The sequence below is a fragment of the Bidens hawaiensis genome, unplaced genomic scaffold (assembly GCF_021521415.1).
Source record: "Bidens hawaiensis isolate Kalapana, Puna unplaced genomic scaffold, B.hawaiensis_p1.1 tig00046792_1, whole genome shotgun sequence".
Lineage (NCBI taxonomy): Eukaryota > Viridiplantae > Streptophyta > Magnoliopsida > Asterales > Asteraceae > Bidens > Bidens hawaiensis.
In genome coordinates this window covers 29,095-54,430 of record NW_027498354.1, presented here as the reverse complement: position 1 = coordinate 54,430, position 25,336 = coordinate 29,095, and the positions used below count along the sequence as shown (strand labels likewise).

The 25,336-nt window shown below is 38.0% G+C and overlaps 1 protein-coding gene and 2 pseudogenes across 2 annotated transcripts; 1 reads left to right on the top strand and 2 right to left on the bottom strand.

Annotated features, from left to right (window-relative positions):
- The first annotated feature begins 1,024 nt into the window (after window positions 1-1,024).
- Window positions 1,025-3,058, top strand: LOC143596625 (pentatricopeptide repeat-containing protein At2g17210-like). The gene has a single exon (XM_077075351.1). The coding sequence runs from the start codon at window positions 1,079-1,081 to the stop codon at window positions 3,032-3,034; it is 1,956 nt and encodes a 651-aa protein (XP_076931466.1). The 5' UTR covers window positions 1,025-1,078; the 3' UTR covers window positions 3,035-3,058.
- Window positions 3,059-3,159: 101 nt separating this feature from the next.
- LOC143596624 (zinc finger protein ZAT3 pseudogene) lies at window positions 3,160-3,965 on the bottom strand (annotated as a pseudogene).
- A 1,168-nt stretch (window positions 3,966-5,133) lies between these two features.
- Window positions 5,134-7,993, bottom strand: LOC143596626 (ubiquitin domain-containing protein DSK2b-like; annotated as a pseudogene). Its single transcript, XR_013146743.1, has 8 exons — window positions 7,660-7,993; window positions 6,855-7,487; window positions 6,596-6,771; window positions 6,406-6,519; window positions 6,272-6,327; window positions 6,144-6,172; window positions 5,970-6,059; window positions 5,134-5,380 (listed from the first exon to the last, which is right to left on the bottom strand). The product of XR_013146743.1 is annotated as a ubiquitin domain-containing protein DSK2b-like (transcript).
- Window positions 7,994-25,336: the final 17,343 nt, after the last annotated feature.

Here is a 25,336-nt window from a genome sequence, read left to right as displayed (position 1 = left end):
TTTAACATATTAAATTATTAGCCAACATTATTACTAATAAAATCAAATAAACACCTGTTGCAAATCATAGTCTCCAATTTTGATCATGCCCTAAAGATAATATAAAATATAAGAACACAAAAATAGGATGAATCAATGATTAAGAAACGTATGTACACAATGAACAAAGATAACACATCTAACTGTACAATAATAAAAACAAAACACCTACATATACTCGATCACCATATAAGTTTCCAAAATTTTCCTTGTAAGATAAACTTCACAGCCTACTGGTAACAACTCTTACGTGCAACTCTATGAATCGAGAAAAAAAGTGAAAAGCATCAAACAAATGTTACGTTTATTAAGTCAAATAATCAAACTTGGATTTGCCAATTTGAAGCAATTTTTTCTCAGTATAAGTGCAATTCGAAAGTTGCCATGTGCTTCGCAAAATCAAGCACACCCATTTCATGTACACAATAACCATCAAATCATAAATTCTAAATAAAACAATAAATCATACATTTAACATGCCTAAAATCAAAGGCAATAAAAAATCATAAAGTTTACATCATAAATTTTTAGATCAAAAATTTCACTAAAGTACTGCACTTTGTTTGCAACAAAAAGTAATTATCCTACAATGGTTATTCTTGTAAATACCAGGCTTTGCTATTATGTGAAAAAGAAATATGATTACAAAACAACTTCTTGAAAAGGTCCACTTTACATGAGAATAACAAAAGCAATTATACCACAATGACAATTATTTGAAAATGATCTTCAAATATTTATGCTTATCTTGAAAATATCAAAGCATCTCATTTACCAATTGTGTATGAATTCACAAAAGACTCTTGGATACAAACTCATTATATGTTTTCCCAAATGCAATCAAAATTAGTCTAGTCTGCCCAATGAAATGAATCATCACGCATCACTTCCAAACTTGGTTGCACACATCAAACAGGCATCATTTAACAAAAACTGGCTACAAATATTAAAGCCATGCTCAGCAACATCATCATCTCCCCTTCATGCATCCGCAATCAAGCTCGGTGTCGAATCATGCACATCTGTTGCAAATTCCATCATGGATTTCTATTCTAAAGCTGGCCTTATAGATTCCGCATGCAATGTCTTTAATAACTTAAACAACAAGGATTCTGTTTCTTGGAATATTATGATACCCGCCTTCATTCAATATGCCTATTTCCATAACGGAATCTTATCCTTTATGCGCGCCAGAGCGGCTGCCTTTCAACCCAATGTTTCCACCTTAGTCATTGTCATTCAAGCAATTAACAAAGTTGGAGATTTGCAGCAAGGGTGTAAGCTCCATGGGTACATGATTAAGGCTAACTTTTTGACCGTCCCATCGCTCCGAAACTCCCTTTTGGGGGTCTATGCGAATATGGCCATTGAGTATGCACACAAGCTGTTTGATGAAATGTCTGAGAGAGATGTCGTTGCCTGGAGCGTCATGATTTCGGCCTATGTTAAAGGTGATCAAGCGCTTGTTGCTTTGAGGATATTTAAAGAGATGCTATCGCAGTTTAACACCGAATTAGATGCTCAAACGGTGGTGAGTGCACTCAAGGCGTGTACTGATTTAAAGAACGATATTATAGGAAGAACGTTACACGGGTTTGTTGTTCGTAAAGGTTTTCTTAATGATTTGTTTATAGGCAACTCATTAATCGACATGTATTCTAAATGTAACAATCCCGGTTCTGCATTTCAAGCTTGGAAAGACATGCCTTTAAACAACATTGTTTCATGGAATTCTCTTTTATCTGGACTCGTTTGTAATGGGAAATATTCCGAAGCTATTAATCTTTTTAAGTCAATGCAAAAGTCCAAAACCGACCCTGATGCAGTCACATTAGTCAACCTTCTACAAGTATGCAAACATTTTGCAGACCCAAGTATCTGCAAATGCATTCATACCGTGATTATCAGGAAAAACCTCGAGTCGAATCACTTCATAGTCAATACTTTAATTGATGTTTATGCAAAGTGCAATCTTATATGTTCTGCACAAAAGTTGTTTAATTCGACTAAAATTCGCGATACGATTTCTTGGACCACAATGATTGCAGCTTTCACACATTGTGGTTTTCCCAATGAAGCAATCAAAGTCTTTAATAATATGATGCAAACACATGAGAAACCGAATGCTGTTACTGTACTAAATCTCATAGAAGCCTGCTCTTGTTATTCTGAACTAAAAAGACCAAAATCAGTTCATGGGATCGCGATCAGGTTAGGGTTTGCAACCGAGACAATAGTTGGGACCGCCATTTTGGATATGTACTCAAGTTATGGAGATATAATTACCTCAAAGAAAGCTTTTAATCAAATTATGAAACAAAATGTTGTATCGTTTAGTGCCATGATTGCAGCATGTGGTATGAACGGGCTTCCTCGTGAGGCATTACGATTGTTAACGGAAATGGAAGTACATGGTTTAAAACCTAATTCAGTTACAATACTTTCGGTGTTATCAGCATGTAGCCATGGAGGTTTGATAAACGAGGGGCTATCGTTTTTCCAAAAGTTTATCAATAGTCAAGAAGTCAAACCGAGCTTAGAACATTTCTCTTGTTTAGTAGACTTATTAAGCCGGGGTGGAAAACTGGATCTGGCAATGGAACTGGTTGACCAACTCGCTGATAGTCAAAGTGTCGGTGCGAGTGCTTGGGGGGCTTTGTTAAATGGTTGTAGAACAAGCCACAACAGTAATGAACATATTAATGAGAAAGTGGTTAAACGCGTTATTGAATATGAACCGGATAACTCGAGTGGTTACATGCTTGCATCAAACATGTATGCTGCACGTGGTTCATGGGACACGGCTGCAAGGTTTAGAGCCATGGTTAGAGATAAACGGGTTAAAGTGGTCGCCGGTTACAGTATGATTCACGTGAATAACACGTCTTATAAGTTCATCGCAGGCGATAATAATCAACTTTTGCTCAAGGAAATACACGATACCATTGAGGAATTACACAAATGTATGAAGTTAGAAAAATACAAGTTATGTTAATATGTTATATACATATATATAGAAAGGAACAGACATACATGATTACATGATACGTAGGTACAGACACTTATGTAATGTTATAATACATGACTATATTATATATATATATATATATAGTTCACAGATGTAATCTTAAATCCAAACCTGAACTGAACAGGTGGAGTCATCTTGTAATGGTGCAGGTGCATTCAAGTCAAACCTTAATGCTATGGCAGTTGGTACAACACCATCTTCTTTCTCTAAATGGCAACTTTTGTGGCCACCAAGTGCTTGTCCACTTGAAAATATCTTCAAACAAATACTGCATTTGTGTTGCTGATTCATGTTCAAACCCTCACTCGCATAATGATCTCCGTATTCAAGCTCTTCGTCGGTTTTCGTTATTGCAAAGCATCCCTTCACATTCTTGTGACTTGCCCTGTGGCCCCCTAATGCTTGGTGTGACCCGAACACCTTTTTGCAACTGGAGCACTCGAATCTGGTTTGCGGGTCATTGATGCCGAGTGGGTTGTAGTCATGTTGGTTACTTGTGGACGCAGAAGTGGTTGGTTGAATCTTATTATGTGAGACGGGTGGCGTGTTTGCGAGCATTAGCAAGCACGCTGCCACGTACTCGTCTTCCTCGGTCGGGTGGTGGATGATGTTTGGTGGCGGGTTGATCCCACGCCAGGGTCGGTCGGGGTGGCAGCGCATGTGGCCGAAGAGGGCTTTCCATGACCAGAAGCGCTTACCGCACTCGGTACATGGAGGGGTGATTTTGGGGACACTGGGGTCGGGTTTCATCTTGGTAATAACTGGGACCGCGGAAGGGGAAGGTTGAGGACTGGGTTTGGGGAAGCGGATCATCTTGGTCCGCTTCTTCTGGTGGTGGGGTTGAATGGTGGTGATGGGTTGAATGCAGAGTTGTAGATCCGGTGGGTTGATCATAATGTGGTGGACTTGTTCATATTCATAATAATATGATTATAATGAGGATGTAAAAGGGGGTAATAAGGTGGGGGTGGCGGCGACGGTTACACATAGTAAGTGTGTTGTGTGTCTTTCATGGGCAGTTATTTTCAGTTATGATTTATGATAGATATATATGACTTTGACATGTTTCTCGGAGGTTGTCTCGTACCCCGCACTTTTACTTCATTTTCAAAAACAAACGTTTGTGTAATTTAAACCATTGTTATTGTTATTTATAATATTTAGAAAATATCACCCTTTTTTTTGGTTACCAAGAGTACGTACAAAGTAAAAAGGTGAACTCAGAACGTTTTTGAGTTTTGTTAAACCTACCATAACATGTTATACAATTTTAACAAATGGCATCTAAATAGGTTGTGTTTTTAACGAATATGTAATTAACAAAAAACGATAACATACGGATAAGGTTTGTACTGAACAATAACATTATCAACAAAAACCGTGAGTTTTTGTTCTATAAGACCACTAGTTGTGGAGCTTCCAAGGGGCGTCAAAAGCTTATGTCACATGTCCTTAACACACGTTAACCGGGTGGCAAAGGAGAAAAAGGTAAAGCCTAAGACACATTTCACCTTTTATGGAAATAACTTCTAATGAAACTTTAAAAAAAGAAAACAATATCTTCTAGTAGAAGTATGTTCTGTGTAGTCAATGTTGAGACATTAAACGACATATATTGATGAGTACACAGACAGAACTACTACGAGTCTTGTTTGAACGGATTAAGTATTTGAGAGTCCATTGAGCATATAGGAAGATGTTCTCGTCTAGGATTCCCACTATCAATGTGTGATCGTCTTCCTTAATTGGCTGACCTTAAATTAAACAAGGAATCAAATTTACGTCTACTCAAATTAGACAACAACGGATCGAAACTCCTGCTTGCAACATCATAAAACTAACCCAAACTCCTCCAGCAACGTACCAGCCACCAAGATCATTTCAAAGACGTACATAACTAGAAACTTGAACACACGCACAACACATTTCAACGACTAATCTTTCAAGGAACGTCATAAAACGACAATGATCTATCAGACTTGTTTGTACACCAAACACCAAAAGGTTTGCTTTGAGGAGGCCGGTGCGAACTGCAAAGTAATCTTGTTTACTTCGTCACACACACACACACACACACACACACACCCTCAAAAGAAATCCACATGCCCCCCTTTGTCTACTAAAGAATACTTTAAATAAAACAAAACACCACCAAGCTACGCCATCACGGGCCGAGGTTTCCCAAAAGCCTCTCAACTGCAGCATGAACATTGCCTGCAGTAGCACGCAACGCCCTGATATTTTCTTGGGTGTCAAAGAAGCCCATTTCTTGAAGTTGTGACAGTTGAGTCGCATAAAGTTGTTCCGGTGGCACTACATGCAAAAATAAGAAAATAAGAAACATAAATCATTTGTAACAAAATGTTTCAAGAAAACTGTGTCCAACATGTAATATTTAACCGGTCCGATTATCCATTTGTAACCATAATATTCGGTCATAACCGACACATATACACCCCTAATTTAGGCTATTGTACTCCATGTCTCATCAAAATTACACTCTACAACACGCCTCTAGACACATAGGTTAAGAAGATTTGCTTCCACTACCCAAAAAAAGAAAAAAAAAATCTAGCAAACATGTGTGTGTGTTTGCAATCATGATCGCTAAAAACGGTAATGTGAAAGGAAAAAGCTTGAAAACAAAAGTTTGCCATTTTTTATCTTTTGGGAAGAGAAAGTAATGATCAAATAATCAGCTATTTAATGTTGTCTGCAAATATTATAATTATAAGATAAATGACTATATCCTGATCATAGTAAAGTCTTACCATCGGCAATTTAAAGTATCCAAGAAGATACCAAAAAACCATCCTATTGCATAATTCAGCTATTTAATGTTGTCTGCAAATATTATAATTACAAGATAAATGACTATATCCTGATCATAGTAAAGTCTTACCATCGGGTATATTTGAAGCGGCCAAGCCACCGGCTCCAAGTCCACCAAACATATTCATCCAGAAATCAAGCCCCGCATTGTTTTGTGCTCCTGCAGGTTAAAAATATAAAACAATATTACATAAAATCGATACATTAATAAAAATAACAAAAGAAGAGATTTGTTCAATCGTACCTGTAGCATCACCTGTCTGCCCGGGGCCACTGCAACAGAAAAGCGATCGTTTTAAAATGGAAAAATGATATCTCTATATTGCATTTTCACAAAGTAGTTAAATAAGCAATAAGATGATTCACACTTACAAAGTAGATTGCTGTTGGTTAAGCTGAGGTAGAAGCTGCTGTAAAGACATCATTTGCTGTATAAAAAATACCAAAATGGTCAGGTTAGAGTCAAAATAAAATTTTCAACAGTCAAACTATATATATGTACATACCTGTATCATCTGAGGTGACGTTAACTGACGAAGTACTTCTGGATTTTGTAACATCTCTCTAAGCTGAGGGTTAGAGTCGAACAAGATACGTAGTTGAGGGTTTTGGTTCACAATCTACAAATTAAATCATGCAAAAAGTTTTTTTTTTTAAGTGAAAACTGATTACGATACTTAAAACAAAATCACGTACCTGCTGCATATACTGAGGGTTCGAGAGCATGCTTTGCATCATCTGAGAAATTGCTGGATTTTGCATTAGCTGACTCATGTCCGGCATTCCACCTGGACGGTCTGACCCGAGCAGACCAGCTCCACCTAACCAAGATACAGTCGGTGGTCTGGTTCCTGCATTTGTCCGAGCTCCACCTATTTATTTCCATCATGCGAATTTCATTAACAATAATGCTTATTATAGTAACAGAACAGTTGGACATTTATTAGATCTTTACCAGTAGTATTACCACCCCAAGGGTTGGGAAGTGGGTTAGAATTAGGAACCGCAGACCCGGGGGTTGTCTCAGAACCCGTTATCGGAGGGTTGTTAAGCGCACCCTGATTCCCGAGTAAAGCCGCAAACGGGTTGGAGCCGGGATCATTACCAGCTGGTGTGGTAGCATTCAGAATGGGTTCTTGAACATTTTCATACATCCGTCTCAGCATATTAAAACCTTCAGGAGACGACTTGATATTACTCATCGCCCGATCAGTATTCCGCATCATTTCCCGCATGAGTTCCGGGTTCCTTGCTGCTTCAAGTGTCTGCCTGAGAATCGCGGGGTCGTTAAGAATATGACCAAGCTCGGGGTTCCGGTCGATTATTTCACGCATCTGTGGATTGTTCATCATCATGCTCCGCATGATCTCCGGGTTGTTGAGTATGTTTTGAACCGATGGCATGTTCATCATGTCTCTCATCATGTTAGGGTTTTGAGCTAGCTGTTGTTGAAAATCAGGAAGCCCGGGAAATAAGGGTGCACCAGAACCACCTAGCCCGACCCCTCCAGCACCTTGAGTTCCAGGTGCTGGTGCTGGTGCTGGAGCCGAACCGCGCACCATGTGAATTGTGTGATCTGCTTGCAGCCCTATACACAACAGAAACAAGATAGATAATAAGCACATAACAATATAAAAATCACTCAAAACGTATAAAAATTATTAATTAATAAACAGTAAACGAGCCGAGGCAGAGTTTGATGAATAATGTACAAGTCTAGAAATCATGAAATGGGTTTCGGAAGAAAATGAATGAATTACCATAACTCTGTAGGGTTTGATCATCCTTCAAAATCCGTCCTTTATAAATGAGGCGCTGCTGATTGGCTGGAACGTCGCCGCTTTGAGCCACCAGATCTTTGAGTTCAGCGATCGTCAATCGGAGGGTTGTTCGCACGGAGAACTTGGAGCCGTCGGATGTTGAGCTTCATCTCTGCATCGCCCGATTCACCCATTCAAAACTAAACCCTAATTGTAGAATCAATCGATCAATTTCAGTATCAAAGATTTTAGGAATTGGAAGATGATTTCTAATTTATTATTATTATTATTATTTAATTAATTCATTAAAAGGGTCAAAATGAGTGAGCGTTTTCAAGTTTTGGGAGGATGACACGATGAATGAATATTATTTCATTAAAGTTTTTCAAATGTTTTTTTAAGGTAACCATCATGTTCCATTTTTCTGATTATGAATTTTGTTGATTTCAGATAATAATATGGTTCGGAAATGATACGGTCGCCAAGTGATGTTCAATGCCTGCTAACCGAATCAAACTAGGGGTGGATGTGGTGGTATCACTCATCACACACCCCAACCAATCAATTGGTGTCACATCACCAACCTCAAATTCATCACATGTGATGGGTTTTTATTAGGGGTGGTGGTGTGGTGTGATGGTGTGTGATGGTTTTTTTAATAAATACTAAATTAAATAAAAAGAAAACAATATTTTACATTAACTAAACAATAAAACATGATTACATTAAACAAAGACAATTAAATTAAAAAAACCTACAGCCCTTCCCAACCCCACTTGTCGCATATCTCGCGTTTGCGTTGAAGTAGGAGCGATTTAAAGGGTTCCTCAAGATGTTCATGCGGTTGTAGGAGGAAAGTTAGATCGGCGTGTTTTTGTTTCTCATTCAAATGGTTGATATACGTCTCCTCACGCTTCATTTCTAAAATATGAGCCTCTTTCCTTCGCTCCTTCGTCTCGGTCATATCCTTCATCTTAGCCGACTTGTATTCGGCGAAGTTTTCGACCACCGCTTCCTTTCCAAGTCTTGACGGTTCCCCACTTTTCTTGCGATTCGGGCGTGTGGGTGTGGGTATGTCTTCGTCGGGATTGTCTTCGGGTTCTTCATTCAAGTTCATGTTCGGCATGTTGCATGACAAGCCGCCGGTAGACGTCGTGTAGTCCCCGGACTCGGAAGTTTTTGATCTTTTTGAACAAGATCCTTTCTTCCTTGGAGCCGTTGGTCTGTTCAAATCGACCAACGGAATCGATACCCACTTCGCATGACGTCTCGCAATCTGCCACGCATCCAAGTGGGGAAAATCCTTACATTTGTAAACTTGGACATATTCGCGCAAAGCGTTCGTTATCATAGTCGCCTCGCTCGATTCGCTTTGTGGAGTTCGGGACTACAAAACATTTAGAAAAAATATATTAATAACAAATTGTAAAAATAAAGTACTAGATTATAAAATAAATAAACTAAAATAGTTACCTCTTGGACGTAACAAGCATTAAATTTTGACATTTTTCTATTCAAATCTCCCCACTTGCCAATCAGTTGATCCTTGTTTCATTCGGTTGCGCCGGGAAGTTGCGAGAAATGTTCTTTAATACGTTTCCATAGCGCGTCTTTTTTTTGTTGGTTTGACCGTTTTTTTGATTCGGAGCAATGTAAATAAGCCTTGGGCAAGGCGACCTCCTCATCGGCTAACCGACGCCGAGCACCTCTTTGATGCGGCTCCTCATCCTCGGATTCTTCTTCATCCAAAGTTTGCACATCGTGACGAAAAACACTTGCAAATTGATGTATAACATCGTTATTGTCTAGGGGATCGACGGACATTTGAGACGGTTGAGAGCCAAACATTTGAGACGGTTGAGATCCAAAAGTTTGAAAAGCATTATTTGGGTAATTTTGGGTAGAAAAAGGGGGATTAAAAGGTCGGTTTTGATACGATTGGTTTTGGGACGGTTGATAATAATGTTGTTGTTGAGAAGGTTGTTGTTGGTTTTGGGACGGTTGAAAAGGTTGGGGATAATAAGGTTGTTGTTGGGAAGGTTGGTTTGTGTCGGGTTCGTCTTGTAAGCGAAATCTCGTCGGTTCGCCTAGATTTTGTCGAACCTTTGGTCGGGTTTGGGTTTTCTTTGAACCCGACCCACGTTTCTTAGAACCCTCCATTTGATATGTTAAAAATGGTGTGTGTAATAGAAGATTTTGAGTTGGATTTGAGTTGGATTTGTGTATGTTTTGAAGATATATTTATATAGGTAAATAATGTTTTTTTTTAATTTTCCAAGCATCCCAACGGCTACATTCCCCCCCCCCCTAACGGCTCTTTTCTTGGAAATGGAACCTTCATCCCGCGTGACACCCATCACGCAACTAAGCCAATTTCTGCGTGACAAGGGGGCGGCGACGGTGTTGAAAGGGCCATCACGCGTGATGGATCACCCATCACGCACCGCCCCGTCCACCCTAAACAACGCAACCATATTACCTCTTAATAAGATCGCTTCCCGACCATATATTTTTCGGTATAGCATTCAGATTATGTCACTTTTCGAATCACCAGCTGCCTATGATCACAATATTGTGATGATTTGTAGGGTAACAATCATACAATACTTATATATGGAATCTTTCAAAGCAAGCACTCGTAATATTGTGTTGATTCGCGGGGGTAACACACATTCATCCCTCATTAGAGAGATGTCAACTCAATATGGTAGGCGGGATGACATTGCCAAATGGTGCGAGAACCGGTATGGCCATGATGGTTAAACTATAGTCACTAATTGTAGCAAACTATATATTTCTCTATCACTATGAAATGACAATAAATCATCAAGTACGATACATTTATTTCTTGTTGGAGTACTCCAGGTACTCTGATGAAATAGGGGGGGGGGGGGGGGGTCTCAAGCCTTGCAGAGGAGACTAACTTTTACATTAATTGTATATTTGGTACACGTGATACATGTTCTTGCTTGTCATTTCCATGCCACTTAAGCTCCAAACGAGTAGTGCTTCGTCGGCAGTTACTAAACCAAACGCTAAACTTTTCATATTTGAAGCAACTAACCGCTTTACCCTAATGTTGAACAAAAACAAACCAATGTATATATATTGTTCAAACTGAGACTAAACGAACCAGGGCTCGTTGTCATTTGAATTTGTTGATGGCGATTGAAAAGTATTTGTTTGTAATTACTACGATCAAAACCTCATGTTTTGCTGATAAATTTGAAAATTTTATATGTTTGTAAAGAGTTGACTAAATCTTTTTATATAAACTTTTATGACAAAACTGTTGTTTCTATGCACGTGTCTAGCTAATAGTCATCTTGAATCACTAAATCTTTGATCACATTTACGTTGTCAAGTGTACATGCTAACAGATTCTTGAAATGCTTGTGTCAATGAAGGGATCCAAATATTTTTAAGTGGTTATATCATTTTGAAAAATTGGATATCAATAATCCAAACTATTATAATCCCCCTATTAACAATGTGGCTATTAATAATCCCAACATTTAGTTTTGTAACCAATGGCAATCCCAATCTAACAAACTGATAACTCCGTTAAATTTGTGATGACATGGCGTGTTTTGTGTCAATTACTTAACTAGTTAACAATTAAAATTTATTTATAATAAAATATAGCCATTTACTTTATCTTCTCCAACCCACAACCCCATCTGTATCATCTCGAAATTTCTAAAAATGATATTTAATATATTATTTATTTATGATGAAAAAATTTACTTGAGTTAGTAGAAGAAATAATCAAATAATAAAGATGGAACGTTAAGTAGGTTTTAAAGATGAAATTAAATATGGACTAAAAATGAAAGATGTGCCTAACGTCCATGAGCTTAAGGGAGTTAATGTAACATCCTAAATATTCTAATATTAAATAAAGAGAGTTGCGTTAAGTTGTCGTGTGTTAAATAATTAGTTAGTAGTGAATAAAGAAGAATGATAGACTTGGATAATCAAGAGGGATTAAAGGGTAATGGGCCTTAGGTCCATGGGCATTAAAGGATATAAATATCCCCTTAAACCACTCTAAAACCCTAACTCTCATTTCCATCTTCCATAATCTCTACACACTCTAAAACACATACACCTCCTTATCCTTTGCGGTCGAGAGAGGGAAGGAAGAGCGAGATCGAACGAGCGTGATTCTTGCTAGATTCTTCAATACACGAGGTAAATACAAGACCTAGAGCTCGTAACCAAGCTAAACCGTAACATTAAAACGCGAAAAGGTATGTCTTTTACCTTAAAGTCTGCGTTTTTATAAACGTTTAGCCTTGAAACTTAGAACGAGAATAGATCGAGTGTAAGTAAAACGTAAAGTTGTAAACTTGATGCTAAAACGAACTTAATGGACCTGCAAACATGTGCGGCTCGTCTAAAATGAACCCTAGATCTACTTTTGAACGTTTAAGGTTAAAGGTCCAAATTTTATAAATTCCGGGTCGCGTTTTATCCAAAAAATGGCCATGGGAACGCTTACGGGAATTACTAACATCGTATCAAAGGATTTCACGTTAAAACTGAGATGTTTATGGGGTTAAAACCAAACCCATAACTGCTACTGTACAACTTCGCTTGCAAGCAAGTTCGCCTACTGATCAACTTCGCCGTATAAGTTCGTCTACGGCTATGTTTGCTGAACGCTTAACTTCGCCGGACACTAAGTTCGCCGTATAAGTTCGTCTAAGCTCGCCGGATGTTAAGTTCGTGTGTATATAAGTTCGCTTAACGCTAAGTTCGCTTAATGCTAAATTCGCTCATGTTGAGTTCGCTTAAAATATAAGTAAAAGTAATCTGATACAATAGGATGAGTATTGATTTATGTAACTCGTATACAGTTAGCAGAGCTCAGTTAAAGAAGGGAATAACGATTAACGGCGAACGCAACAGGATCCAGGTGAGTTTCTAGCCCCATTTCTGTGTTATGTTTTCGGGGTTGTGTGCATACTCGATGTGATTGTTAATACATTTATCCTATGTGATAAATGGATGCTTTATGTGATTATGTGAAAGGTAAGAATGATTACTTGTCGGTACGTGAACGATCTTCGGATATTGCACGTACTGTCAAGTTATAATGTTATGTATGAAATATGAATGATATGTATGTATGTTATGAATGAATGTAAGAGATAGAAAGGTAGAAAAAGGGACTGGACCCTAATAATATCCAAGGCAGAAAAGGGACCGAGCCCTTTAATAATCTCGAGGCAGAAAAGGGACTGGACCCTAATAATAATTAAGGCAGAAGAGGGACCGAGCCCTTTAATAATCTCGAGGTAAGAAAGGGACTGGACCCTAATAAAATCCAAGGCAGAAATGGGACCAGACCCTAATAATATCCGAGGCAGAATATAATAAAGTAAAGTAGAATTTGAATTGTGAAAGTATGAATGAAAGTATGTATGTATGTAAAGTATGTTATGTTATTAACTAGAACTCACTCAGCATAGCTGACTTTTAGTATGCACGCACCTGAGTAGGATGAGATAGCTCGCTTGAGAGAAACACGTGGTATTGAATAAGAGGCTGGCATCGGAAGACTCGAGACGTTATCAGTTTATATTTAATGTTTTGTTTACTTTAAAAGACAAAGATGTTTGTTTAAGATATGTTTATGAATTTTTATGTAATGTTTTATGAAAGTTTTAATATTCCGCGTATGTTTTATTAACTCTGATGATTAGAACTATGTTGATGAGTAAATCCAACGTCCAAATGTGAGGCACCGGTAACGGGGCCTTACAGTTAAATACCCCTTAAACCCTAATCCTTTCCATCTCCATACATCTCTATACCATAGCCTACACCATCAAAAACACACACTTAAGACAAACACTCTCTACTCTACTATATTCAACGATTCGAGACCAACCAGAGGTAAGAAATCATTTATCTTAGCTGCCCCAACCTATTAGAACCCGACACCACAGCCCCGTGATGTCGGATGAGCCGTTTGAATCTAGATCTAGCTTTATTCGGGTGTTTAATCAACCAAAAACGAGCCTAAGGACCACCTTAGCTCAGATCCGGACACCCCCGTGTATGGCCACGATCCTGGGTCCCTACATTATCGTTGGATTTACTCATAAACACAGTTCTAAATAGCATAGTGAATTAAAACTTTTCGCGGAATAGATAAATGTCAACCATTCATTACATAAGTCTTCAAATTTAAACAATATAAAACATGTCTTTAAGTTCAAACATTGTAAATTAAGTCTTCAGATGCTAGCTTCTATATTCCTTTGCCATGTGTCCCCCTTCAAGCTAGCTGTCTCATCCTACTCACCTGCGTGCATACTAAAAGTTAGCTACGCTGAGTGAATTCTAGTTAATCTGGTAACATACAATACGTTCATATACCAAATACTTATCCGGCTTTACTTTCTTTCATACACTCATAAGTATATACCTTTATTCTTACTTCCTTACTTTCATTCTTTCATATTTTATCTTTCTTTATATACATACTTATATGTTTTAAAGAGCATTTCGCCCTACTTTCCTCGAGTATTATTGAAGCATGGTTCCCTCTTGCCTCAGATATTATTAGGGTCAGGTTCCCTCTTGCCTCGAATATTATTAGGGCCGGTTCCGTCTTGCCTCGAATATTATTAGGGTCCGGTTCCCTCTTGCTATACAAAAATACCTTACATATCTTTATCTTTATAATTATAAACTTCCTTCATACTTTCAATCTTTGCATTAACATACATACATCATTCATACTTCATATATCATACTAACACATATCATACACTTACCACTTAAGGTAAGTGTATTAACTAATCACGTTGAGTATGCACACAGCCCCGAAAACATAACAAGGAAATGGAGCTAGAAACTCACTTGATCATGTTTCTTTCCGAGTTTATTGTAATACCCCTTTTTAGCTGTGCACGCCTAACTGTATAATAATTACAAATATCAATTAACTATTTCTAACTATATCATTCTTCTAAGTTATTGCAAACCCTAGCTACGGGGGTTCGGGGGGAAACGGGGTCTAGGGGCAGCAGCCCCTAGCAGGGTCCAAGGGGCAGAGCCCCTAGCAGGGTCCAAGGGGCAGAGCCCCTGACTGGGTTTTGGTTAATGAAATTTTATTTTCATTAACTGTCTTAACACAAATTTCATTGGAATTCTTAAATTATTATTATTTGCTAACTCATTCGTTATGACGAATGGGTTCTGGTTAAGCATCATTCGCTATCATATTCGCTATGACGAATGACTTCATTCGTTATAACGAATGGTCTGATTCGATATGAAAGCTTCCTTTTGAGTATGTATCATTTGTTACACCATTTGCTATGAATAATGGTCCCATTCGTTGTCTCCTCATGGCGAGTGAACGGATGACGAATAAATAAGGTCATTCGTGACTCCTATAGGGCGAATGGGGGCTCATTCGTTACACATGCAACCTCATTCGTAATGATTGCTTAACGAATGACCAGCGATTCGTTCAACCATGACGAATGAGCATCAGCCTTATCCAGATCTTTGAATCTGGGGTCAAATTCAAAATTGATAAGAACAGAAACAGTCAACATACACCAGATTCTCAATTAAACCTCAAATCTTGATGAAATAACACGAAATTTGTATTATTAGGATCGTATACCCAGCGCCTACAACCCCAAATATCCGAACATCAAAACATTTTGTTTAACTGGTGTGTTTGATCTCTCTATATATACGGCTTATTATTTGATTAATTAACCCATTAAACGTTAGCGAATTTCAACGAAAATCGTTGTGTTTGATTCGTTTTTGCCATTTATGTATAGATCTAGGATCATTAAACGAGCCGAACAAGTTTTCGTTATTGAACATACCTTGAATTGGTTTACACACGCGATCTAGTCTTGATATCGGCTTTGGCTCATTATGATGCTCTAACTCTATCAAGCTCGGGTTCTCACCTTCGGGTCTTGGTTAGGGATAAATGAGGGTGTGTGTGTTATTGAAGGTGTAGGCTATAGTGTAGAGATGAATAAAAATGGAAAGGTTTAGGGTTTAAGGGGTATTTATACTCCCTTAAGCCCATAGACCTAAGGCTCATTCCATCCCTTATTCCATCCTTTAATGTCCAAGCCCACTCTCTAATATTTTATTTATTTAACTGATTAATGACACGCCAATGATAAAAAAAATTTCCTTTATTAATATTATCGAAGGTAGGATGTTACACCCTGAAGCTACCCAGGTCATAAACGATCAAACCCTGACCAACTGTGGTGGTTAACGGAGGCTGACGGCGTTGGAATCGAAGATAAACCTTAAAAATGTGTAAAAGGGAGCTGGCATGCACTTATACGCCACCGTATAAGTTTATACGTCGTGTAAGTGCAGCGTGTAAGTGGGTGCAGCGTGTAAGTGAGTGTAGCGTGTAAGTATGACGCATAAGTATTGCAGTGCATAAGTTGCATGGGGCGTATATATATGTAACGCCGTATATGTATACATGTGGCGTGTATGTGCATAAGCCTATATGAACTTATACTATGGAAGTACTTATAAGTTGGAAGTACTTATACGCTGGGAAGACTTATACACCAGTAGCCACTTATACGCCCAAGGAACTTATACGCCTAACCTAACTTATATGCTAAAGATAAGTAATTAATTAATAATGAAAGGTAACATTTAAAATGAAGATTTGATTTGATTAAATAATTAAACTTCAGTTTTCTGATGAGGTTTTTAATAATGACGTATCAATGAAAATAAAATTTTTCCAAGCTGACATGGCAGCTTAACCCCGACGTATCATATATGTATACATGTGGCGTGTATGTGCATAAGCCTATATGAACTTATACTATGGAAGTACTTATAAGTTGGAAGTACTTATACGCTGGGAAGACTTATACGCTAGTAGCCACTTATACGCCCAAGGAACTTATACGCCTAACCTAACTTATACACTAAAGATAAGTAATTAATTAATAATGAATGGTAACACTTAATATGAAGATTTTATTTGATTAAATAATTAAACTTCAGTTTTCTGATGAGGTTTTTAATAAAGACGTATCAATGAAAATAAAATTTTTCCAAGCTGACATGGCAGCTTAACCCCAGCCAGGGGCTCTACTGCCCCTAAAACCCCGTTGCCCCCGGACCCCCGTAGCTAGGGGTTACAATAACCTAGGAATATGATATGGATAGGGCTAGTTAATTGATACATGTAATTGTTATACAGTTAGTCGCGCCCAATTAATGAAAGGAGTTACCATTAACTCTGAAAGGAATCGTAGCCAGGTGAGTTTCTAGCCTCATTTCCTTGTTATGTTTTCGGGGTTGTGTGCATACTCGATGTGATTAGTTAATACACTTACCCTAAGTGGTAAGTGTATGCCTTATATGATTTATGTGATAGTTATTGAGGTTATGAATGAATGCTTGTCGGTACGTGAACGATCTTTGGATGTTGCATGTATCGCAAGGAAAGGTGAGTTTTATATAAGATGCATGAATGATACATGAATTGTAACGCCCCGATCCCGGTGCCCTACATTGGCGTTTGATTTACTCATAAACAAAGTTCTAATATCATAGTTAAATAAAACTTTTCGCGAAATAGATAAAAGAAAACCATTCGTTACATAAGTCTTAAAATTTAAACCATATAAAACATGCCTTAAGTTCAAACATCATAAAATTAAGTCTTCAGATGTCAGCTTCTTTATTCTTCTGCTATGTACCCCTCTTCAAGCCAGCTGTCTCATCCTACTCACCTGCGTGCATACTAAAAGTCAGCTACGCTGAGTGAGTTCTAGATAATAAAGCAACATACAATACATTCACATAACCGCATGCATAAGTATCCGAAGATACATATCACACACTTAACCTGTCTATCTTTCTTTCATACATACATACATACATACATACATACTTTATTTCTTTCTTTCATACTTTCATTTTTTTAGCCTGTACATTGCATACATAACTATCTTAATCGTTTTAAAGAGCATTTCGCCCTTTAGCCTTTGCATATATTATTAGGGTCTGAAACCCTGTAACATTCGCAGATATTATTGGGGTCCACGACCATTTAACCTTCGCAGATATTATTAGGGTCTGCAACCCTATAGGAATACCACCATACATCCATACATTATCTTATTTATATTTATATTTATGTACTTTAACACATACACTTAATCTTTTCTATAACTTTCACATATCATTCATACATCATTCATAAAACAATCACATATCATACACTTACCACTTAAGGTAAGTGTATTAACTAATCACATCGAGTATGCACACAGCCTTGAAAACATAACAAGGAAATGAGGCTAGAAACTTACATGGGTCATGTTCTTCTCTGAGTTAATGGTAACACCCTTCCTTAACTATGCATGACTAACTGTGTAATAAATCCAAGTGTTAATTAACTAACTCTAACTTTATCATACTTCTATGTTAGTGAAACCCCTAGCTACAGGGGTCCCGGGCAGCGCCCCTGTCGGCGGGGTCTAGGGGCATCAGCCCCTGGCTGGGGTCGAGCTGCCAGGTTAGCTTGGAAAAATTTTATTTTCATTAGATGTTCTTTACTAAAAATTTCACCAGAAAAACTTAAGTCTGAACCAATCTAATCAAATTCTGATTCTAATCGAATGACCATTTCTAATCGAATGGCCGTTCTAATCGAATGACATTTCTAATTGTATGGCAGTTCTAATCGAATGGTTGTTCTAATCGAATGACCATTCGATTCGATTACTTTTTTCCACATATTCGATTCGATTACATTTCCACATATTCGATTCGATTACTTTTCCACATATTCGAATCGATTACTTTTCAACAGGATTCGATTACAACATCCATTGGAATCAATTATGCTTCCCTTCGGTTACACTTTTCATTTGATCACTTTTCTATTCGTATACTTTCCTATTCGATTAGATAACTTTGCTGAATCAAGTTTCTCAAGAATCTGTTTCATATGTTTCCATTCTTATCACTTCCTATATGAATCCCTTTTTATTCGAATACTTTTCACTGTTGCTAGTTGTTTCCTTTTGCTACACCACTGTAGCATATTAACATCATCATCATTATTATTACTTCATATTTTATCATCCGTTATCATATCTACCATTATTTCATCTTTAAACCATTTCCATTTCTGCCCTCGACCAAGATCTAGCTTGTTTTGCAATAAAGTTTAAACCTTTATTGATTTCAAAACCCGATCTCGCTAGATCTTAACTAACAAGTTGAATAAGTCCATTTTTAACATCAAGTTTATATTTTTATTGCATAAACATGCCCGATTTGCCTTCTATCAAATCTTAGGGCAAACTGACCTTAAAAACGAAACCTTTAAGTTTAAACGTACCTTTTTGGTTCACGTCGAGCTACGGGTTTGGCTCAACACGTGCTCCTAGACCTGCTTCTTGAGTGTATAACAAAGATCTAACACCAACTCTTCTTGGTTATGGCTTAGATCTAATCCGTAAGTGTAGAGGAGTGTTTGTGTGTGTTTTTTAGTGTGTATGGAGGCTAGAAGATGGAAATGAGAGTTTTAGGGTTTTAGGGAGGTTTAAGTGAGTTTATATACCCTTAAGCCCATGGACCAAAGGCCCATCACCATCCCTTATTCCATCTTTTATTGTCCAAGCCCACACTTTATTATTTATTTAACTTAACTAAATAATAACACACCCTTAAGTAAACGAAATTTCTTTTTATTTATTATTATCAAAAGTAGGATGTTACATGAAGTAATAAGAGTATGTATGAAATTATATAACAAACTGTATGTGTAAAAAAGTGTATGTATGGTTGTATGGAAAGAAGAGACCAGACCCAAGTAATATCTGAGATAGAGGGGACCAGACCTAAGAATGTTTGAGATAGAAGGGACCAGACCCTAATAATATCTGAGATAGAAGGGACCAGACCCTAATAATATCTGAGATGGTAAAGATAGTTATGCATGTGGTATGAAAGTATGGAAGAATGAATGTATGAATAAATGTGTGTACGAAAGAAAGGTAAAAGGGGTAAAGTATATAATATGTATCTTCGGATACGTATATGAAAGTAAGTGTATGTATTGTATGTTACCTGCTTAACTAGAACTCACTCAGCATAGCTAACTTTTAGTATGCACACAGGTAAATAGATTGAAGCAGTTAGCTTGAGGGAGACACATGGCAGGATCCAAAGAGGCTGGCATCTGAAGAAGGAATTGCCATGATGTTTTTAATAAGCTATCTTATGTTATGTTTTTAAAGAAAAGTTTCGAATGTTCTGTAACGAATGGTTGACTTTAATTATTATTTCTGCAAAAGTTTTAATTATATATTTAGAACTGTGTTTATGAGTAAATCCAACACCAAAGTAGGGCACTGGGACTGGGGCCTTATAAGTTGGTATAAAAGCATAAGTTCGAGAGAATTAAGCGTCCTACGCACCAGTAATATTTCATCGAAGAATGAGATGCCCCAAAACCCCATATAAACTCTTGAAATTTTTTATGTTTGGGGCATCGATTTTATGGGACCGTTTCCCACTTCCGGTGGTTACAAGTATATTTTAGTGGCGATAGATTATGTTTCCAAGAGGGTTGAAGCCCAAGCATTGCCCACAATGATGTTAGAGTTGTTGTGAAGTTTCTCAAAAACTTGTTTACTTGTTTTGGTACTCCACGGGCGATTATTATTGATCGAGATACTCGTTTTTGCAACACCGTCATGGAGAAGGCATTAGCACATTATGGAGTTACACATCGCACCTCTACCGCTTATCATCCTCAACCGAATGGTCAAGTCGAGAATGCTAATAGAGGGTTGTTGAGAATTTTAGAGAAGACGGTGGGAATAAGTCGGAGAAATTGGATGACGCGCTATGGGCATTCAGAACCTCATATAAGACACCGTTGGGTACTACACCGTTTATGCTAGTTTACGGTAAAGCATGTCATCTTCCCTTTGAGTTAGGGCACCTGGAGATTTGGGCATGGAAGACGGTTAATCTTGATCTTACCGAGGCCGCAAGGAAGAGATATTTTTAAATTCATGTGTTGGAGGAACTTCGTGATGCTGCATATTATCGATCGTTGGATATCAAGGAAAGGAAGAGAGTGTTGCACGGTCGGCGTTTGAAGGGAGGTAAAGACTTCAAGAAAAGTTATAAAGTATTATTATTTAACTCTCGTTTGAAGTTATTTGCAGGTAAACTTAGATCAAAGTGGACGAGACCGTATTTGGTGAAAGATGTGTTCCCGAATGGAGCGGCGGAGATCGAGAATCCGGACAATGCAACTTCATGGAACGTGAATGGCCATCGCTTAAAGCATTATCTTGGAGGGCCGGAGGATTCAAATGAGGTGGAGGAAATTACCCTCGATCCATCGAACTAAATCATCAAAGAGGTTCTTGAGTGAAAACTCAAGTGTAGAGTTTGTATATTTTATCCTTTTTTTTCATTTTATTTATTTTCTTTGAGTCACTAACAATAGTTTTTGTAGTTCTAGTTGTGTCGTTGAGTCGTTTCAAGGAATCATCACCATCATGGAGAGAGGATTTGACGATAATTCAATAGGTTCCAGGTAATTTTGCACGTAAAAATGACATAAAATGGGTATAAAGAGACTTGGTAATTTTTTGAAATTTTTTCTAAGGCAAAAAGGGTTCAAAACTTCGAAACTTTCTGTAAAAAACGACTCGTCGCGCCGCCCGACGAGGAACAAAGCCCCCACCGCGCGACCTGAGACAAAAAGGCAGCCAGAAAGGCGCCACGTAGCGCGAGCCTGGGACACCTCATGGCCGCACAGCGCGGACGTGTTGGTTTATATCCAGATTTTTTTCGTTTTTACACCACTTTATATCATTTTTCACCATTTTTTTTTTCAAAACCCCCTTTCTCCCTCACCCAAAACCCACGAACCATAACCCCTTTCTTCACCAAATCCACCATTTTTCACCAGTTTACACCAAATTAAGCCTCAAAATCATCATAATCATCACATTATCATAAACCACCATTAATTTTAACTCATTCTTCACCATCCAAGTCACTTGCACTACACTAAGTTCCTAATTTTTTGCAACTTTACTCGTTATTTGCTTCACTCAAAGGTAATTTCTTGTATTTTTTGTATTTCTTATGTATTGTAGTGTTAGTTTTGGTTGTCGGGTTTGGTTAGAAACTAGTTGTAAGTGTTAGTTTATGGGAGCGGGTTGGTAAGGTTTGGTACATTGTTTTAGTTTGTTGGGGGCGGTTGGTTGGGTTGGAAAATTTTTGAAAGATTGTTTCGCGGTGACGTTGGGTCGGTTTGGGTTTAACCGAGTTTATCTAGTGTTGGGGTTTTGGTTTTGGGGTGTTGGACATGAACTTTTTAGTGGTCGAAACGAGATGGAAAACGGTTTTATAAATTATATATTCTTCCAAATTTTGATTTTCCGCTCGTTTATGACTCAATGTTCGGGTTGTTGGCAATTGAGCTTGATTGGTGCAATTAAAGTGCCAGGAGGAGGTAGTGTACATTGAGTCTATGTTGTATTTTTTTCGGGTTTTGCAAACTAACTAAGTATTCAATTTTGGTTTTCCATTAGCTTTATTTGAAAATAAAACCTTTCATTCGTACTCAATTTCCATTCGGATGAGTTCGGTTCGAAATATTTTGTAACCCGGATTTCCAAACTTTTTATTTAATTATTTTCAGTTTTTATAAAAAATCCAAAAATTACAAAAAAAATATATTTTATTTTTATTTTTTTATTTACTTACTCCCATTGTTTGTTTGCTTGTCTAATTTTTTTTAGGATGTCGGATATGGACATGTCAAAAGAAGCGGGATAGCGTAAGAGAAGTCCGGCTCCCCGGCCATGAGGCGGGCCGGCTGAGGTGGTTATTGCTAAACCGAAATCTCGCCGTATTGATTATCAAAATAAACCGATCAAGACGAGAAGAAAATACCAAGTCCTTCAAAATAAACCAGAATTTAAGACGAGTATAAGGGGCACTTTCTCGAAACAAAGACCGGTAAGTTTTACTATTGTGCAATTGGCTAGGTTATGGTGAGTTCGGATATTCGAGACCTGGTGCTTCGTTATATTCATCGCATTTTGGTGAACATACTTATTGGTTCGGGTGAGAATAAAGTGAATTGGTTAGATTTGTTTTGTTTGTTGGAGATAGTGGAAAAAGTGCCGGTTAATTATGCTAGTATTTTGGCATGGTCATTTCATCGCACGAGACGAGGTGGAACAAAGCAAAGGTCAAAGACTGATATGGGCCCGTATGTCACGGTTATTTCTCAAAATTTGAGTGTTTTTCTGATGTTTAAATCGGATTATATGAGAAAGGAGCCCACGAGGGAATTTGTTGGCATAAAAGATTTGAGAAATTATGGGATTTTGAAGCTAAGTGATGCGTTAGCATGGGAAGATATTAAAGCAGGTCCACAAGTTCATCCACCGTCGGATACCGAGGCTGCTGCGGCTATGAAAGCCGGTTTGCCTGCACGTCATCAGAGGCCATTACATAGATCTGAGAGGCCGGCTATACGGTTTTCAGTTAGAGAGCCTAGCCCCGAGACGATTACTGTGGAGTCATTGAATGACCAGATGGAGTCCAGTTTTGATCATATGAGGGGTTAGATGACTGAACAATGTGATGAATTGAGGCGAATTATGAGAGAAAATCAGTAGAGGCAGGATGACACGTTGAGGCATTTGATGACTGGGCTGCATATTGGTTTACCTGACTATCTTCGACAGCCGGACGTTGCGGGTCCGAGTGGTTCGAGTGCCCCGTGTGTTTCAGGTTATGGTTATAGGGCACCATTTTATGTACCAAGTGATCCGGAGTTTGATAATGCAGAGCCGTATCAGACATATGAGAATAGTTCAAAGGAGGAAGAAGAAGAACATAAGGAAGAGGACGAAGACTAAGTGTGGGGATGATGCACCAGCTTTGAAAGTTTGTATCTTTTATCTATCTGGTTTTTTTATGATATTTTTTATTTTTATTTGGTTTGTACTGATATTATTCTAGACTAGTTGGTTGGGTAGGAGGGTTGGAGTATGGTGACTATTTGAGACTTATGAGTAACCTTTATTTTCTAGATATTGTGTTTGATGTCATTTAGGTATGTCGAGAGGAGTGACCATGTCCGTTCAGAAAGAGAGAATGGGTTGCTAAATCATGGTGAGCGGTCGGTAAGGAGAGCACCCATGAAATAGACTGGCTCATTGACAGTCTCACATATTTGTAACATCCCAAATTTCAAATAATAATATTTTAAATATTATTTCATATAATGGAAAAGTTACTTGAGTAAATAGATATATAGTAAATGGTAAAAAGGGAAAGGTAGAGAGGTTAATTAAAGATAATTAATCATGGACTAAAAAGGAAAGATGGGCCTTAGGTCCATGGGCTTAAGGGAGTATAAATACTCCTTAAACCCTAAATCTTTCCATTTCCATCCATCTTATCCACTTTACACCTCCATAACACACAAATCTTTCCATTTCGGCCGCAAGCAAGAACAAGGAGCCGAGATCAAAAGATCGAACCTTTCGTTGATAGATCCTAGATATTCAAGCTAGATACAAGATCAATACTCCATAACAAGCTAGCCGAAACCAAGTAACCATATAAAGGTATGTTCTTGATCTTAAAGCTTGCATTTTTTTATGAACGGTTAGCCATGAAAATTGAACATAGACTAGATCGGGTCTAGATAAATCCTTAAGCTTCAAACTTGATGATTAATATGGACGTAAAGGACTCATGGTTAGATAAGGTTCATAAATGAAACCCTAGATCTAGCTTAAAGAACGTTTTAGGATTAAAGGTCCAAACATTATACCTAAAATAGACTAGATCTTGATGAAGGACTACTATCGAGTGTAAAACGATTATGGGTGATTATAATAAAGGATTAAAAGTTCATGATTCGAACCATAGATCATTAACTGAGCAAAGTAGAAATCATAAAAGTAGAATGAGGAGTTGGGCATGTGGTTTTCGGCCAACATGTGGTTCTCGGCCAGAAAGGTTCCCGGCAACCTTGTGTTCTCTGTCAGAATCTCGGCCGAAAACATGGGTTTTCGGTTATGAAGGGACCTCGGTCAAACCATAAGGGTTCTCGGCCAACACTGAGTTCTCGGCGAAGTTCTCTGTTGGGTTCTGGGCTGAATCTGATTGGACCAAAATGGACTGTTGGGCTTGACTTAGGTCAGTCCACGAGTTTAAGCCCATATCCCATATAAAGCAAACTAGCTCACTATCATAAGCTTAACAAACAAGCCCAACTTAGAAAACAACTTAAAATGATAATGGAAAATGTGTTAAGATAGTTAATGGAAATAAAATTTTTCCAAGCTGACCTGGCAGCTTAAACCCAGCCAGGGGCTCTGCCCCTTGGACCCTGCTAGGGGTTTCCGCCCCTAGAACCCCGCTGCCAGGGGCGCTGTCCCCGGACCCCCGTTCGTTGTGGGTTATATAAAGATAGAAATACGATACAAGTGGTAATAGTTAATTGATACATGTGAATATTATATAGTTAGCCATGCACAGCTCAAGAAGGGGATTACAATTAACGGTGAACGTAACCGCATTCAGGTGAGTTTCTAGCCACATTTCCTTGTTATGTTTTTGGGGCTGTGTG

Excerpts from the sequence above, each read along its gene's own strand:
- LOC143596625 (XM_077075351.1), top strand. The coding sequence starts at position 1,079 with ATGGATTTCTATTCTAAAGCTGGCCTTATAGATTCCGCATGCAATGTC.